This window comes from Arachis ipaensis, chromosome B5, assembly GCF_059453495.1.
Source record: "Arachis ipaensis isolate K30076 ecotype BB chromosome B5, ASM5945349v1, whole genome shotgun sequence".
NCBI lineage: Eukaryota > Viridiplantae > Streptophyta > Magnoliopsida > Fabales > Fabaceae > Arachis > Arachis ipaensis.
The window spans coordinates 154,811,016-154,827,325 of NC_142440.1; the positions used below are offsets into that span (position 1 = coordinate 154,811,016).

Here is a 16,310-nt window from a genome sequence, read left to right on the forward strand (position 1 = left end):
TAACTATAAATTTAAAAATAATATAAAAACTCAATTAAAAGAAAAAAATATAGAGACCTAATTACAAATTTAGTAAAATTATAGAGACAAACAAAGTAATTAAACATTATTATTAGTATTAGAATTAATACTTGCATTTGAAATTACATTCTCATCTCAATTTGGTCTTTAAAATTTCAATTTACTCAATTTAATCTCTTAACTTAGCATTCATGATTTATATTAGTCTCTAATCTTATTTTTATCATAAAACTGTTAACGACAAACTGAGATGAACTTATAATTATCATATTAGACTTTTTAACAAATATCTGAAGTGACAATTAGATTTTTTTTTTTTTTTAACTTCAATTTGCTCCTTGCGATGCATTTAAAACCCTAATCCGGATTTAACCTAAAGGTTTGAAAGACTTGTTAGGGAATAAATTACGACAAAACAATTGCCACAGTAGATCGCTGTTAGAAATAAGTCCAGTGTGATAGGTATCCACTTATCTCAGTACGTCATTAACTGTTTTATGATAGAAATAAAATTAGAGACTAATATGAATCCGAGATGCTATGTTGGAGAACCAACTTGAATAAATTAAAACTTTAAGGATCGATTGAATCGCGAGTGTAACTTTAAAGAGTAATTTGAGTATTAATTTTGTTAGAGTAAATAAACACAAATACACATAGAAGAATTTGAAGAGGACAAAAATATACATTAAAATTTGTAACTATTAAATACATTAGTGAGAGCGTGAATACTAAATATCCAACTCTGTTTCTAAATAATTAAATAACAAATTTTAAATTCTAAATTCTTAACTACAACTTTTAATCTCAAAACTTCTAACCTTTAATCTTAATCCAAAATCTTAAACTCTAAACACAAAATCTTATTTCATAAACAACAAATTTCAAAGAGTCATGCTACATATTTAAATATTTTTTTTTATAACTAAGTTAGTCCAAATATAATAAAAATCAGTTTCATTAATAAGAGTGTAAATACACACTCCAACTACGTGAACGTTCTCACGTTCTCACATTTCTTCGCATTTCTCCTCCTTTATCTCTGCATTCCTTCTCATAGTCGTTCTTTTATTTTTGTTGTTGCTGTTGCATTTTTTTCTTTTTCTCCTCCTCTTCCGGGTGATTTTGCAGCATTATGTGTTTTTTCTTCTTCTTTTTTGATTTTTTTTGTTTTTATTCTTGTTAAGAGAGTAAACCAGAAGAATAATGAGAAGGTAAAACAAGAAGAATATGATGATAATGATGAAGAAAAATGAGGAGGAGGAGGAGTTTTGAGTTTGGTGCATTCTGAATTTGAATTCCGGTGCATTATGGATTTAAATAAAGTGTACTTTTGGTATGAACTTGTTTTTAATTGAATTTGTTTGTGTATAGTCATCATTAAGTAATTTCGGTGCATTTTGGATTTAAATAAGGTACACTTTTAGTCTAAATTTGTTTGTGTGTCGTTATCATTAAAGAATTTCGGTACATTCTGGATTTGAACTATTATACATATAAAAAGAAGACAACGATGATGGCAATAACGATAGCAATGATGATAATAATGATGATGGAGGAAGAGAATGAAAAGGAAGCAGAAAATTAAAGAAATTCAAATGAGAAAAGAAAAAGGAAGAGGAGGAGGAGATAGAAGTGGTGGTGTAGTGGTGATGACAACGACGATAACGAAATAGAAAGATGATAAAACAAGAAGAGGAGGAGGAGGAGAAGAAGATGATGATGATGATGATGACAATGAAGAAGAATAAGAAGGACGAGTAGGAGTTTTGAATTATCATTAAGTAATTTTGGTATATTATAGTTTGAACTTGCTTTGAAATGAGTTTGTTTTTGTGTCGTCATCATTAAGAAATTTCGGTGCATTCTAGATCTGAACTGTTATACATATAAGAAGAAGACGATGATGACAATAACGATAACGATGATAATAATGATAATGGAGGAGGAGGAAAAAAATGAAGGAGGAGATCGAAAAGATTCATATGAGAAAAGAAAGAGGAGGAGATAGAGGTGATGACATGGTGGTAGTGACAACAACAATAATAAAAAAGAAATATAAAAAAAAAGGAAAAGAAAAAGAAAAAGTAACAACACCATCAGAGATGAAAAGAAAAAAAAAAAACACAAAAGACGTAATGTAAAAAACGGTTATAATAATTTAATTAAATGTAATTAAATATGTTATTTAATTATAAAACTTTATTCAATATAAAATACTAAATACTATACCAAATCTTAAACCTCCTAAAAAAATTTTAAAATTCTTAATTCAAAACTTAAATTTTAAATCTTAAATTTTATATTTCTAAATTTTAAGTCTAAACCCTAACTTCAAATTCCATTTTCTAACCATAATTCTAAATTTAAAATATTAACTTTTATTTTCTAAACGTTCAGGCTACGATGGTTTGTTGTGCATATCCATCAAAAAAATAGTCATGATTCATGAAAACACATTTTCAACCTTTAATTTGCTAAGTTAAAAAAATATTGAAAAAATAATAAAACGCAAATTGATGCAAATACACAAAATTTATTTACTACTTTAAAGTTGAACCGCTTATGGACATGAGACATAATTTTTTTTTTTAAATTTTATGCTTTATTAAATTTTTACATCCCAGTTTTTTTTCCACTTTTTTCTCTATTTTTTTTCTTTCTGCTTCCATTCTCTACCTTCCATCATCTGTCTTTCTTTTCCTCTTTCTTTTTTCCTTTTTTTTTTCTTCTAGTTTTCTTCTTTCTTTTGTCCTTCACCTTCTATCATCCGCTCTCTAATCTCTCCCATTTGCTTTGCCTTTCGCTTATCTTGTTCCTTCTTTCTTTGTTGAGTAAATTATCATTTTTATCCATAAAAGTTGAAAACGCTGACATATTTACTCATAAAAAATAAAAATTATTATTTGTATCTATAAAAAATAGTTTTTACAAGTAAAATTATCCAAATCCTATAAAATTAAATAAAATTTCTAAACTACTCTTCTCTCAACCACTACCACTATCATCTCCTCCCTCCCTCCTCTCCTCTCTCTCTTAATGTTCTCATCTTTTCCTCACCACTGTCACTACCACCACTAACCCATCCTCTCTCTCCTTCCATTTTCTGAACTCGTCGCCGCCGCCATAATCCGTCAACTCTGCTAACTCCTTCCTCTTTCTCTTTCTCTTGCTTTCATTCTGTGTTTTGCTTTTCTCTTTCTCTTCTGCTTCTTCGAATTCTCAACCCAGAAAAAGGACTTCACCATCATCAACAACAACAGAACCATCTTCAGATTTCTTGCCCCCACACCCTCTTTTACCTGCAAAATCTCTTCGAGTTGACTCATAATCTGTTTGCCCTTCCTCCTGGTGTACCCCAAACCCTAACCCCAATTCCTAACTCCAATATTAGAATCGACGATCTCAGGAGATTAGGGTTTTCAGTCGAAACTGCCGCTACTACTACTACTACTAATATAAGTAATAACAGCAACACTATAGTTGATGCTTTTGTTATACAGCAGGAGCTGATAGCTAAAGTTCGGATCTTTGCCTAAGGAGGTTGAAGATTGAGTTATGAAAAAGCGCGAGAAGAAAATAAAAAACAGGAAACTCAAAGTGGTGAAGGGCATGGACGAGTTGGGCCACGGCCTGCCACCTCCGTCGTCGCCATCACCGTCGGCAACAAGTACCTCACCACCATCGTTGACACGGGTACGGCGGCGCTAATGCTGATGGAGCGTTTGAGTGGCTGCGCGAAGTGAGGATCGTCGATGGGGCCCATGGAGGCGCACTTGCGTTTGAGGGTGGAGTTCCAGTGGTTCTTAATGGTATTGTCGGTTTTGCCAGAAAGGAGTCGGGCTATGGTGGCCCACTTGTTACCGAACCGAGCATGAGCTTTGATTATAGTGTCGTCTTCTTCGGGGGTGAAGGCCCGATGTTCCACGGGTGGGGAGAGCTGGTTGCACCATCGAAGCCTGCAAGACTTGCCCTAGCGGAACATTGAGAGAGAGAGAGGAGGGGGATTAGATGATAGTGGTAGTGGTGGAGAGAAGGGTAGTTTAAGAATTTTATTTAATTTTTTAAGGTTTGAATAATTTTGCTTGTAAAAACTATTTTTTACGGGTACAAATGGTAATTTCTGTTTTTTATGGGTAGATATGTCAACGTTTTCAACTTTTATGAGTAGAAATGGTAGTTTACTCTTCTTTATCGTTGTCTGCCTTATTACTATTCTTGTTGCTCTTTCTTCTTTTTTTTATATATTTTATTTCTCTTTTTTAATTGAGAAGAAGAAAAACTAGAAAGAAAAAAAACCTGTAACAAAAAAAAAAACGAAAAAAAAGGATGCATACCAAAAAGGAAAAAGAAAAAAAAAGTGTTTATTTTTTTAGTGTATTTATTTAAAAGAGAGATTGAGATTAAAAGACAAAAATTAAGAAACAGATATAGAGACGAAGAGTCTGAGAGAGTGAGACTAAATTAAGTCTCTATATTATATCTAATATAAAATGTATTGGATTAAGTTGTGTTTAAGTATCATGTCTAATTTAAGATAAATATAAAAATTAAGTGATATATTTAAAATGTTAAATAAAAGTATTTTTTGAAAAGAAATATTATTCAAATTTCAATCTCTAATTCTAGAAATTTCAGTCTCTTCTGTCTTTACTTTTTAAAAATATTGAAGGGACTATAATTTTGTGTTTTAAAATTAAAATTTTAGTTCTAATATTTCACCACTAAACACAATATTAAATCTTAGTCTTTCTATTTCAATTTTAATATCTTAGTCTTTCTCTTCTTATCATATTCTTCTTTTCTTGTCTTGTTCATCTAATCAAATAAAGAAGAAGAAATATATAATGCTGCAAAATCACTTGATGAATTTGAATGTGTTTTTGTTCATGATTCAATTTTGTTTATGAGTTTGTTTTCGAATTAAGTTTGTATATCGCAATCATTAAGTAATTTTGATTCATTCTGGATTTAAATAAGATGCATTTAGTCTGTACTTGTTTTGAAACGAGTTTATATTCTGAATTTAACTTTTGTTTCTGAATTTAACTTTTGTTTCTGTTAGAATATAATTAGGATCAGTTAGAATTATTTAGTAGATCTAAATATTTATTATAGAATATTACGTCTTTATTATTATGATTCTCTTAGTACCTATAAATACCCTTCTATATTGTATCATCCCAGACAACTTGAGTAGACAACTTGAATAGACAACTTGAATACATTCAATAATACACAAATCTTTTTTCCAGTTTAATCTCTTGTTTCTAACAATTTCAGTTCATTCTGAATATAATTTCAGTTCATTCATTTCTGTTCTGCACAATTCAAAACTCTTCCTTGTCTACTGCTTTTTCACTAAGAAAAAAAAGAGAAAAAGAAAAAAAATACAGCAACAACAATAACAAAAAAATAACCATAAAAAAAACACGTGAAAAAAAGAATACGAAAAAATAAGAAGAGAAAGAGAAAGAAAAAAAACGCAAAGAAAACGAAGAAGAAGAAAACGCGCCGTACCAGATGATGGGACGAAAAACGAAAAGAGCGCTATCGGCAATATGGTTGTAATGTTCCAAATCTTGAGACTAGAATGGAGTGTTGTTAATTGGTCGCGTTCGAGTCTACGGAATCTGGTTTTTTTTCGAATAAGTATTTTTTGTCCGTAACCCAGCAGCTTTTTCTTTCCCGTGTTAGGAGGCGCTATCTAGGTACCAATAAGTCTATTGTCTTCCAAGGCGCGAGCTTAGGTTTTTCTTGATGTTCCCGACTCGTACTCTGCTAATGGGAAGGGATTTTCTTTTTTTTTATGTAGTCCCAAGTTCGGGGCTTAGCGTGTAAACAAGATTGAGAAAAAGAAGAAAAAAATAAAGAAAGAGCGTGATAATATGCTCTTTTAATGAAAATAATTTTTATTGATGTTAGATCTACTTAAATAAATTTAAATAAAAATATACTTAAATGTATAACAACTCTCTAAATAAAAATAGTCCGAAGATAATTATAGGCGGAGGTGACGACATCAGCAAATTAATTATCATGGAGTGCTTGCCCGCAAATCTATGGCGACTAACTAATCAAATCAAAATAATGCTTTAGTTTATCTTCCACGAAACCTTTTTTAATTGAAAAAAAAAGGGATCAATTGCATAAAGTCTACACAACTGCACTATAATAAGCGAGCTTAATTTAAGGTATTGTAGGACAGAATGTGAGTTTAAAACTTAGTTAGCTCAATTATATTGGATGGTTTTTTAAATAATGAGTTTAAAAATTAGTTATTTTGCTGGTATGTGATTGTTAGTGTGCAAAACTCTTTTAAACATACATAAAAATTATATTATTATTATTATTATTATTATTATAGAAATTTGAATAAGATCATGAACGAATTCGTGACAAAGTAACCAAAGGAATACTTATATACATAACGAATTATTCAATCCTAAGAAATCCCATTATTGATTTGATACCTTTTCTTTATTCTATTAATTTAATGAAATGGAACACTTTGTAATCTGATGATATGCATGCTTTCTTTAATTATTGATTCGGATAATATAAAGCATGTAAATACATTTATGCCTTGAAAATTATGTTGGTGTAAATATAATTAATTAATTATCATGTTAATAATTTACATTATGCCAACCATCAAGAATATGCGCATTTTCAGAGAGATGAAATAAGTAAACAGTTTTGTTTCCAGCACTAAGCATTGACATTCCTTGCTTCCCACGAAGTCACCACATCTAAGCATAAGGAATCAATTTTAATACACATAAAGCATAAACTTATTATATATTCACTGTTTTAATTTTTCGTATATTATTTTTACATCTATAAACATAAATACACATATATTTGACTCTTTCCATTAGTACTATATTATAAGTTATTTTAATTAATCAATTAACATGAATTTGATATTTTAAAAAAGTCAGATACTTTGAATTAGTTAAATTAGTTATTCTGTTAATTAGATAATAATATATCACATAAATCATTTTATAAAATATTATCTAATCGACAAAATAAAAAATCATTTCATTTACTATTATATATTATAGAAGGAATGTTAGAAGGAATGTTCCTGGGCATGAGGTTTCTGTTGACGAAGCAGAGGACAGTGATAGCCAGATATCAGAATTGCAGGAACAGTTACTAGAGAACAGAAAGATGTGGGAGCTGGACAAAGAGTCAGGTATTATGTTGTTAAATGAAGAGGATGATATTATGGCAATCCTTCAGGCACAAAATGAAGAAATAGACTGTAAGAGAAAAATGCCGAAGCAGAAGGCAAAGATGAGACGATGCAGGCCTAACAAAAAATACAACAGGTGTGTACAAAAAATTTTAAATAAATTTTAGTGCATGGAATATTAGGGGTCTACGGGGTGATGAGAAGTTGAGAATGGTGAAGGACTTAAAGAAAAAATATAGTTTAAATCTGGTAGGATTGATTGAGACTAAAAGACAGGTTATGACGAAGTTTGATGTTGCAAGAATATGGGGACAAGATGCGTTAGGATGGGAGTATGTAGGCTCTGATGGTGCGTCTGGTGGACTTCTGTTAATGTGGGACGAATCAGTATTTAACATGATTAACTGCTATAAGGGAGAGAGGTGGTTGTGTGTTGAAGGAGTAATGTTAAAGAGTAGTTTCCATTGCGCTTTCGTACTGGTCTATGGCCCTCATAATAGAGATGAAAAGCTTCAGGTTTGGGAGGAGCTGAGCTATATAGCTGGGTTATGTCAGGTCCCTTGTTGTTTTATGGGAGATTTTAATGAAATAGTACATGAAGAGGAAAGAAAAGGTGCAACTACTATACCTCGGTCAGCGGAAGATTTCAAGAACTGGATACAAGATATGCATTTAGTAGATTTGGAACTCACTAATCACAAGTTTACATGGTTTCGAGGTCGATCTTGTAGCCGTATAGATAGAGCTCTGTGTGGAGTGGCTGGAAGAGTTTCCAGAAACTCGCTTACGAGGGGAGCCAAGGGGATTGTCAGATCACTGCCCCATAATAGTGGAGGACAAAAAGTTGAGGGGAGGTCCAAGGCCGTTCCGAAGTCTAGATTCGTGGTTTACACATGAGGGATTTCTTAGTACGATCAGGGAGCAATGGAGAGGCTTGGGAGAGATACAGTTCACAGAAAATTTGAAGTCATTGACGATCCCAATAGGGAGTTGGCACAAGGCTAATTTTGGTGAGATGGACAGTAAAATCACAAAGTTTGAGGAAGAAATTAAGAGGATTGATGATATGGTCAGCAATGGAGTATATGATGCCACGATGGAGGCTAGAAGAAGGGCGTTGGTTACTTGCTATGAGAAATGGTACGTAAGGAAGGAAATGCATTGGAAACAGATGTCTCGGTCTCGGCACGCGAAGGACATAGACAAAAATACAAGATACTTTCATAATATGGCTTCAACAAGAAGACGAAACAATAGGATTGATACTCTGGTGATAAATGGCAGAACAGTTAGGAATCAAGCGAGAATTAAGATAGCTATCAAAGAGTTCTACAAGGAATTATATCATCAGGAAGCTACTCCATTGATGGGCTTTAGAGATGGTCTAGTGGGGAAGATAGCTGAGGAAGATGCTGTGACCTTAGAGATGCTGCCATTGGCTGAGGAGATCAGGGAGGCTGTGTGGGACTGTGAGTCTTCTAAAGCGCCAGGTTGTGATGGGTACAACATGAACTTCATTAAGAAGTGTTGGGGTGAGATTGGTCCTGAATTTACGGCAGCAGTGATGGGATTCTTTAATTCTTCCAGGTTACCGACTGATAGTAATGTTACTTGGGTGGCATTGGCTCCAAAGTTCGTCGGCGCAAAGGAGATCAAAGACTTGAGACCTATTAGTATGGTCGGGTGCGTTTACAAGGTCATCTCGAAGGTGCTAGTCAGGAGGATGAGATCAGTGATGCCAGGGTTAGTAGGGGAGACGCAGAGTGCATTTGTCAAGGGAAGGAAAATACACAATGGGGCACTTATTGCATGTGAAACGGTTAGCTGGCTTAAACAGAGAAATAGAGAAGCGGCAATAATCAAGTTAGATTTTCAGAAAGCATACGACAGAGTCAAATGGAGCTTTGTGGACATTGTGTTAAAAAAGATGGGTTTCGGGCATAAATGGAGAACATGGGTTATGGAGTGTGTGACGACTGCCTCTATGTCAGTTCTGCTAAATGGCTCGCCATCTAAACCTTTCAAAATGGAAAGAGGTTTGAGACAAGGTGACCCACTTTCTCCCTTTTTATTTGTACTGGTGGTGGATGTGCTGCATCGAATGGTTGGAGAGGCGATCAGGAACGGGCGTATATCACCGTTGTTGGTGGAGAGGGATAGAATAGAATTATCGCACCTTCAGTTTGCTGATGATACTATTCTGTTCTGCCCACCAGATGAGGAGACTATCAAGAATTACAAGCGACTGTTGCGATACTTTGAGTTGATGTCAGGCCTCTGTATTAATTTTGATAAGTCAAGTTTGATACCGGTTAATTGTGACGAGCAGTGGATCCAGCGTATGTGTAACCTCCTGGGTTGTAAGGGGGACAATCTTCCAGTTAAATACCTAGGGATTTCCTTAGGAGTGAATCCGAGATTGGTGAAAACTTGGAAACCTATTATGGACAAAGTGGAGGAGAAACTCAGCTTGTGGAAAGCTAAGATGCTAAACAAAGCTGGGAAGCTGGTGCTTATCAAATCAGTATTAAACAGTCTGCCAGTGTATTATTTGAGTTTGTTCAAGATGCCAAAAGCTGTTGCTAAGAAGTTGATTTCACTGCAGAGAAGATTCATGTGGAGTAAGAAAGATGGTAGGAATGGTATGGCATTAGTTAGATGGGAAATGGTGCAGACTCCAAAAAAACTAGGTGGCTTGGGAGTTGGCGACGCTATGATTCGAAACTCAGCATTGTTGTTCAAGTGGTGGTGGCGGTTTGCTAAGGAAGAGTGCCCGTTGTGAAAAAAATTGTATGTTCATGTAATAATATGAAGCCCAATGAGCTACTGTCAACTCAAGCCCTTCCTACGAGAGGAGGCCCTTGGAAGGATATATGCTAGTTAAACATCACGAATAAACGTATAAGAGATAAGATGGTTACAAGGCTGTCCATGGAGATTGGTGATGGGCGACAGACTCGATTTTGGTAGGATGTATGGCTACTATGTGGTTCTCTGAAAGACCGGTTTCCGAGACTATTCTCTATTTCAAACCAGTGTGGATCTGTTATTGGGGATTGTGGGTTTTGGGATGGGATAGAGTGGATTTGGAATTTCTAATGGAGGTGAGAGCTTTTTCAGTGGGAATTGGAGCTTCTGAATCAATTACATGAGGCTTTGAGACTGGTGAAATTAGTAAACCACAGAGAGGATAGAGTGATTTAGAAATATGATAGGCAAGGTGTCTATTCAACTACTCATTTGTGCAGGTGATGCAGGTTGAAAGGCTTCCAGAGGAGGTGACCAGCTACAGCTTCACAAGCACCATTTGGAAAGGTCTGGTTCCACAAAGAGTGAAGCTGTTTGCTTGGTTTGTTTTAATAGGCAGAGTGAACACTAAAGAAAGGCTGAGCCGATTTGGAATTATCAGACAGGAGGACACTGTATGCATGTTATGTAATAACGAATTGGAACATATATATCACTTGTTTCTAGGATGTGAATTTGCTTGGCAGGTGTGGAGTGCTTGGATATCAGGATTCGGCTACCAATGGTCTTATCCGGGTTCGCTGAAAGAGCACTATCTCAGTTGGACAGAGGAACCAAGGAGTAAGGAGAATCGTGAGCAGCGGCTAAGGTGTTTTTGTGCTGTCATTTGGAATATATGGATGGAAAGGAACAGAAGGATCTTCCACGATCAAAGCAGAGGTGTTGAAGAAGTTATCAACATGACCATGACGAGCGTTAATGAGTGGAGAGGTGTTGCTCCCTCTTGTTGTTGATGGCTATGCCGGAGATGACAGGGGACCTTTATGTGTTTGGGTGTCTTCATTTTTAAGTAGGTTTTTATGTGTTTTTGCTTGACTAGTTCTGATCGCTCAACGTTATTGTGTTGAGCTCTTACTTTCAAAAAAAAAAAAAGATCTGATTTTTCAAAAACTGAATTAATTCTTTCATAGGTCGTTTTTACCATTAACCTTATTCTTTAATGAATAAATTGACAATTAAGTTTTTGAAGATTTTGAATTTGGATTAATTAGTCTTTGAAAAAAAAATTAATTTGATCCTCCACAATAACAAACGTGAACATGTGATGTTCTTCTATTAATTTATCACGTAAAACTTAACGACGGTGTTTATATGTATCGTTACCTACTATGAAGTATTTTTTTATGAAAGATCGTCACATAGATAACAACTTTTGGATCTAAACTTTTGCCTGTTTTGGTAAGATCGGATTTATAATAAATAGAGAGAGTTGATAAATGTTATATAAAAATTCAAAAGATAATAGATGTCTCACTGTTCAAAATTACATCGTTTTATGCTCACATAACAGCAACGGAATACACACAACTATAAATAAAGAAATATATAGACAACTTTAGTTTTGTTTCGTTGTATCTATTGATGGAAGGATATACATGTCCATTGTTTATTATCGTGGAGAATCTAATGGATACTTTTTTTCTTCAAGGACTAATTAGTCCGAGGTCGAAATTCTTGAGAATCTAATTATCACTTTACTCTTCTTTAATTGTTAGTTATACGTATATAATATGGATGACAAATGACCTGCGAAGTACGAACACTTCATTGAGTTGCTGTGTCTGCGCGTCGGACACATTTCAGACACTCGTTCAACACGCGTGTCTGCTGTGTCTAACCATGTCTTAATAAAAAAATTTATTCTTTGAATTCGTTTGGACACACCTAATTAAATACCATCACGTGTCAGCGTCTCTAGTCTTATTCTTAACATGTATTCTTAAAATAAATTTAGAAATATTATATATTATTATTTATTAAAATAAAAAATATTTAAATGCTTTATATGATTAAAATAAAATATTAAAAAAATTAAAAAATAATTTATGTTTTAAACTTTTAATATTAATAAAATATCAAAATATCATTTCGATTTATCTAAAAAATACATTATATTTTATATATATAAATGTCTCCGTATCTTATAAAATTTTAAAATTTGTGTATTGACGTATCCTGTGTCATGTCGTGTTCCGTGTTTGTATCTATATAATAACAAATGACAATTCAAATCTATAAATTTAAATATTATACCGTAATAATATAAAAGAATTTAATTTGATATACTAAAAACATAAAAATAGTCATACAATCATATTCGCTCTTTTGAATAATTATTTTACTATGCGTATCAAAATTAAATTGGAAGGTAAAAGCACATAAAAAAACTTTTGTGTATGTAACTTTTCATAAAGTAGCTAGTTAAGAAAAAAAACACTTCAATTATTACATGATTATATATTTGTGATATTTTTTTTCTTACGCTACTAGTGCATATAAATTAAAAAGATACATTTAACTCAATTTAAATGTCAGGCTTCATCAATCATCAGTTCATCAGTCTCTTGAAGAACCATGATTTAGAGAAGAAAAAAAATAGAAGAAGAAGAAAAAAAAAGAGTCCAATTTGGAACCGTAATATGCCATGTAGCAGGAAACATTTTGAAAGCTGTCATCTTGTGCAACCACCATATATATTATGTAGTTAATTAATAATAATATAATAACAAAAATATTAAACAAAGTAAACCAAACCAAAACCTTGTTCAGACCGTTTGTGTCCAATAATACTATGATCACTATCTCACCACAACTTTAATTTGCATTGTCAACTTCGTCAAAAAAGAACAAAACAATTAAAGCAAAAAAAAAAAAAAAAAAGAGTGCAAGACTTTGTTCATTGGTTACCAAACTCATGTCAAGCTGGCTTATGCAAATTGCTCAACAAATCATGATCTTGCCTTTTAACATAACAACAATTCTTTACTATGTATCATTGTTTTTGTTTCTGTTTTTATTGTTTTTGAGCAACAATAACAAAAATAGTAGCCTGGTCTTGTGCAGTGATCAAAGTTTTTATCCACAAGAAAGAGAGGCTTTGTTGTTTATAAGGGATTCTCTAAATTCTTCCATTGATTTGCATGGGAATTGGGTTGGTCCACCATGCATTGGAGAAAATCAAAGCAAATGGTTTGGTATCACTTGTTCTAATTTTCATGTTGTTCACATTGTTCTTGAAGGGATTAACCTTAGTGGAACTTTGAAAAATCCTACATTCCTTCAAAACATTACTCTCTTGAAGAAACTCAGCTTCAGAAACAATTTGCTTCTTGGGATGCTACCAAATCTCACAAATTTGGTGTCTTTAGAAGAAGTGATCTTTTCAGATAATCACTTCTCAGGGAAAATTCCTTCTGGGTATGTTGATCTTCCTAGTCTAAGAGTTTTGGAGCTGCAAGAGAATTACTTGGATGGTCAAATTCCATCCTTTGATCAACCATCATTGGAAAGTTTCAACCTTTCATATAATCACTTGGTGGGGCCTATTCCTCAGACTCATGTGATTCAAAGGTTTCCAGTGAGTTCCTTTGACAATAACACAGATCTTTGTGGGAAGCCATTGGATAAGTTATGTCCTGAACCTTCTCCTTCTCCATCTCCTATGCCAGAACCAGAAGTTAGAAAAAATAAGAGACTCAAAGTTTGGATTATTGCTCTGATTGCTTCTTCTTCTGCACTGTTTCCGTTTCTGATCATCATTGCTTTGTTGTTTTGTAAAAGAAGGGCTAGTGCAGAAGAAACAAGAAGAAAAGATTCAAAAGATTCAGCAGGTAAGGTTGATGTCTTTTTTCAAGCATGTTGTAACAACAGTTAAATTTATAGTAAGTAAATAGTGTAAATTCAGAAAGACCAATCGAATAATAGTTACATAGAATGCAATACGTTCTGGTACAAAAATTGTATGTGATACAATACAAGTAAAATATTTTATGTGAAAAATGTACTTATGACGTTTCGGTACGCAGACAAATTGTGAATTTGTACACGCGAATTAGTACGCGTTACTTAGAACATATTTGTTGTCTTAGATCTTAGATCAAGTTTGTGATTTCTCATTTAGTTTGATAGTTTGAATCTCCCCTGTCTTCAAAAGCCTAGAAAATTGGTCATGAAGAAAAATGTTGTCTCATATTGATGAATATAATGAATGTTTTTATTTTCAGGGTATGTATTTGGAGCATGGGCAAAGAAAATGGTGTCTCATTCCTTCAGTGAAGACTCTGAAAGATTAGGAAGATTGGAATTTTCCAACAAGAAGTTTCCAGTATTTGACTTAGATGATTTGTTAAGGGCATCAGCAGAAGTTCTAGGGAGGGGCAAATTGGGTATTACATACAAAGCAACACTTGAAAATGGTGCTCTTGTTGCTGTGAAGAAGCTTAGCTGCATGAATGAATTGAGCAAAAAGGAATTTCTTCAGCAGATGCAATTGCTTGGGAGCATCAAGCATGAAAATCTTGTAGAGATTATATCTTTCTATTATTCAGAGGAGCAAAAGCTCATCATTTATGAGCTTATGAATGATGGAACTTTGTTTGAGCTCTTACATGGTTAGTACATTAATTCTTTCCTTTCTTTCCTAAATTCTAAAGAAACCACAAAATTATTAACATTGTTTTTACAGCTCAAATTTTCTTTATGATTGAAAGAGCAATAACTTTTACTATGTAGGTAAATTTGTACTTTCAATTTAAATGACAATTAATTGGTTATATATTCTTTTTTTGACTTTTATATTGGTGAGAAATGCTTTTTACATACATAAAAATTGTTTATTTATCATTCACTATTTTCATCCAAATAGTTGATGGAAAAATGTTAAGGGATAAAAAAGTATTGGTTAATAGTTAGTTGGAAAAAAAAATAATTCTCAATATTTTTTTTTTTACTTTTACAAAAAGTCAAAATTTTTTTACTTTTTAAATTTTGAACAATACTATATAGTCAACAAATTTTTTTTTTTGCCAGCAATAATTTGCACCCATATTTATAGATATTTTGTAATAAAAAGTATATACTTTGTACTTATATTTACCAGAATTTTACATACATGAATTAATGATGTTTATATCCACATTTTCCAGAATTTGTACGTATGAATTAGTAAAATTTATTTGTTAAAGACAATTTAGTATTGCACTAATCAAATGATAAACAAAAATACTAAAAATTGCTGGCCCAAAAGTTTTTCTTAAATTTTTATTATTTCTATAAAAACTGATTTTTTTTAAGACAAACAAACCACACATTAAACCCTAAATTAAGACACTAACATAAAGATTCATATATAATCTGTTGGTGCTAGAGGGTAGAGGAATTGGAAGAATGTCACTTGATTGGAGCACAAGAATGTCCATTATCAAAGACATAGCAAAGGGTGTTGCATTTCTTCATGAATGTTTGCCATATCAAAAGGTCCCTCATGCAAACCTAAAATCAACCAATGTCCTAATCCAACAAGATGGCCAAGGAGCCTATAACCATTCCAAGCTCACAAATTATGGATTCTTTCCACTTCTAAGCTCAAAGAAGAAAAACCATGCTGAGAAACTAGCCATAAGCAAGTCAACAGAATTTGTCAAAGGGAAGAAACTAACACACAAAGCAGATGTTTATTGCTTTGGTATCATCATGCTTGAGATCATAACTGGGAAGATTCCTGGCCAAGTAACTAGTGCTAATGATGATGATATTGTAAGTGATCTTTCAGATTGGGTGAGAACTGTGGTGAACAATGATTGGTCCACAGATATATTGGATTTAGAGTTATTAGCAGAAAAAGAAGGGCATGATGCAATGTTGAAGTTAACTGAATTAGCACTAGAATGCACTCATGTTATACCACATAATAGGCCTAAGATGAGTCAAGTGTTAAGGACAATACAAGAGATAGAACAAAATCACAAGAGCCAATAATTAATTAACAAAAATATTGTTTGTACATTAAAATTAATGTATATCAATATACATTTTATACTAATAACTAATTTTAGTGATTAATTTTAATGTATATTTAGCATAGTGCATTAATTAAGCACTCAAAGCAAAATTCCATGCATTATTATTACTTCAGATCATATGGCATATCATCCAAAAGCAGAGATTACTTGGCAACAATTGCACATACAGTATTCTAGAAGTGTGTATGTGTTTTTTTTTTAATTTACTGTTGAGGAATTGTTATTTCTATTAGAGTAGTTGATAGAGTTTGTCCCAA

General features: G+C 32.9%; 2 protein-coding genes across 2 annotated transcripts; both read left to right on the plus strand.

Annotated features, from left to right (window-relative positions):
- Window positions 1-10,200: 10,200 nt before the first annotated feature.
- LOC148566295 (uncharacterized) lies at window positions 10,201-10,986 on the plus strand. The gene is made up of 3 exons (XM_088487495.1): window positions 10,201-10,329; window positions 10,474-10,647; window positions 10,720-10,986. The coding sequence occupies exons 1-3, from the start codon at window positions 10,201-10,203 to the stop codon at window positions 10,984-10,986; spliced, it is 570 nt and encodes a 189-aa protein (XP_088343621.1).
- Window positions 10,987-12,959: 1,973 nt separating this feature from the next.
- Window positions 12,960-16,009, plus strand: LOC107641436 (putative leucine-rich repeat receptor-like protein kinase At1g68400). The gene is made up of 3 exons (XM_021103137.2): window positions 12,960-13,863; window positions 14,257-14,643; window positions 15,399-16,009. Exons 1-3 carry the CDS (start codon window positions 12,963-12,965, stop codon window positions 16,007-16,009), a joined length of 1,899 nt encoding a protein of 632 aa, XP_020958796.2. The 5' UTR covers window positions 12,960-12,962.
- The last annotated feature ends 301 nt before the right edge of the window (window positions 16,010-16,310 follow it).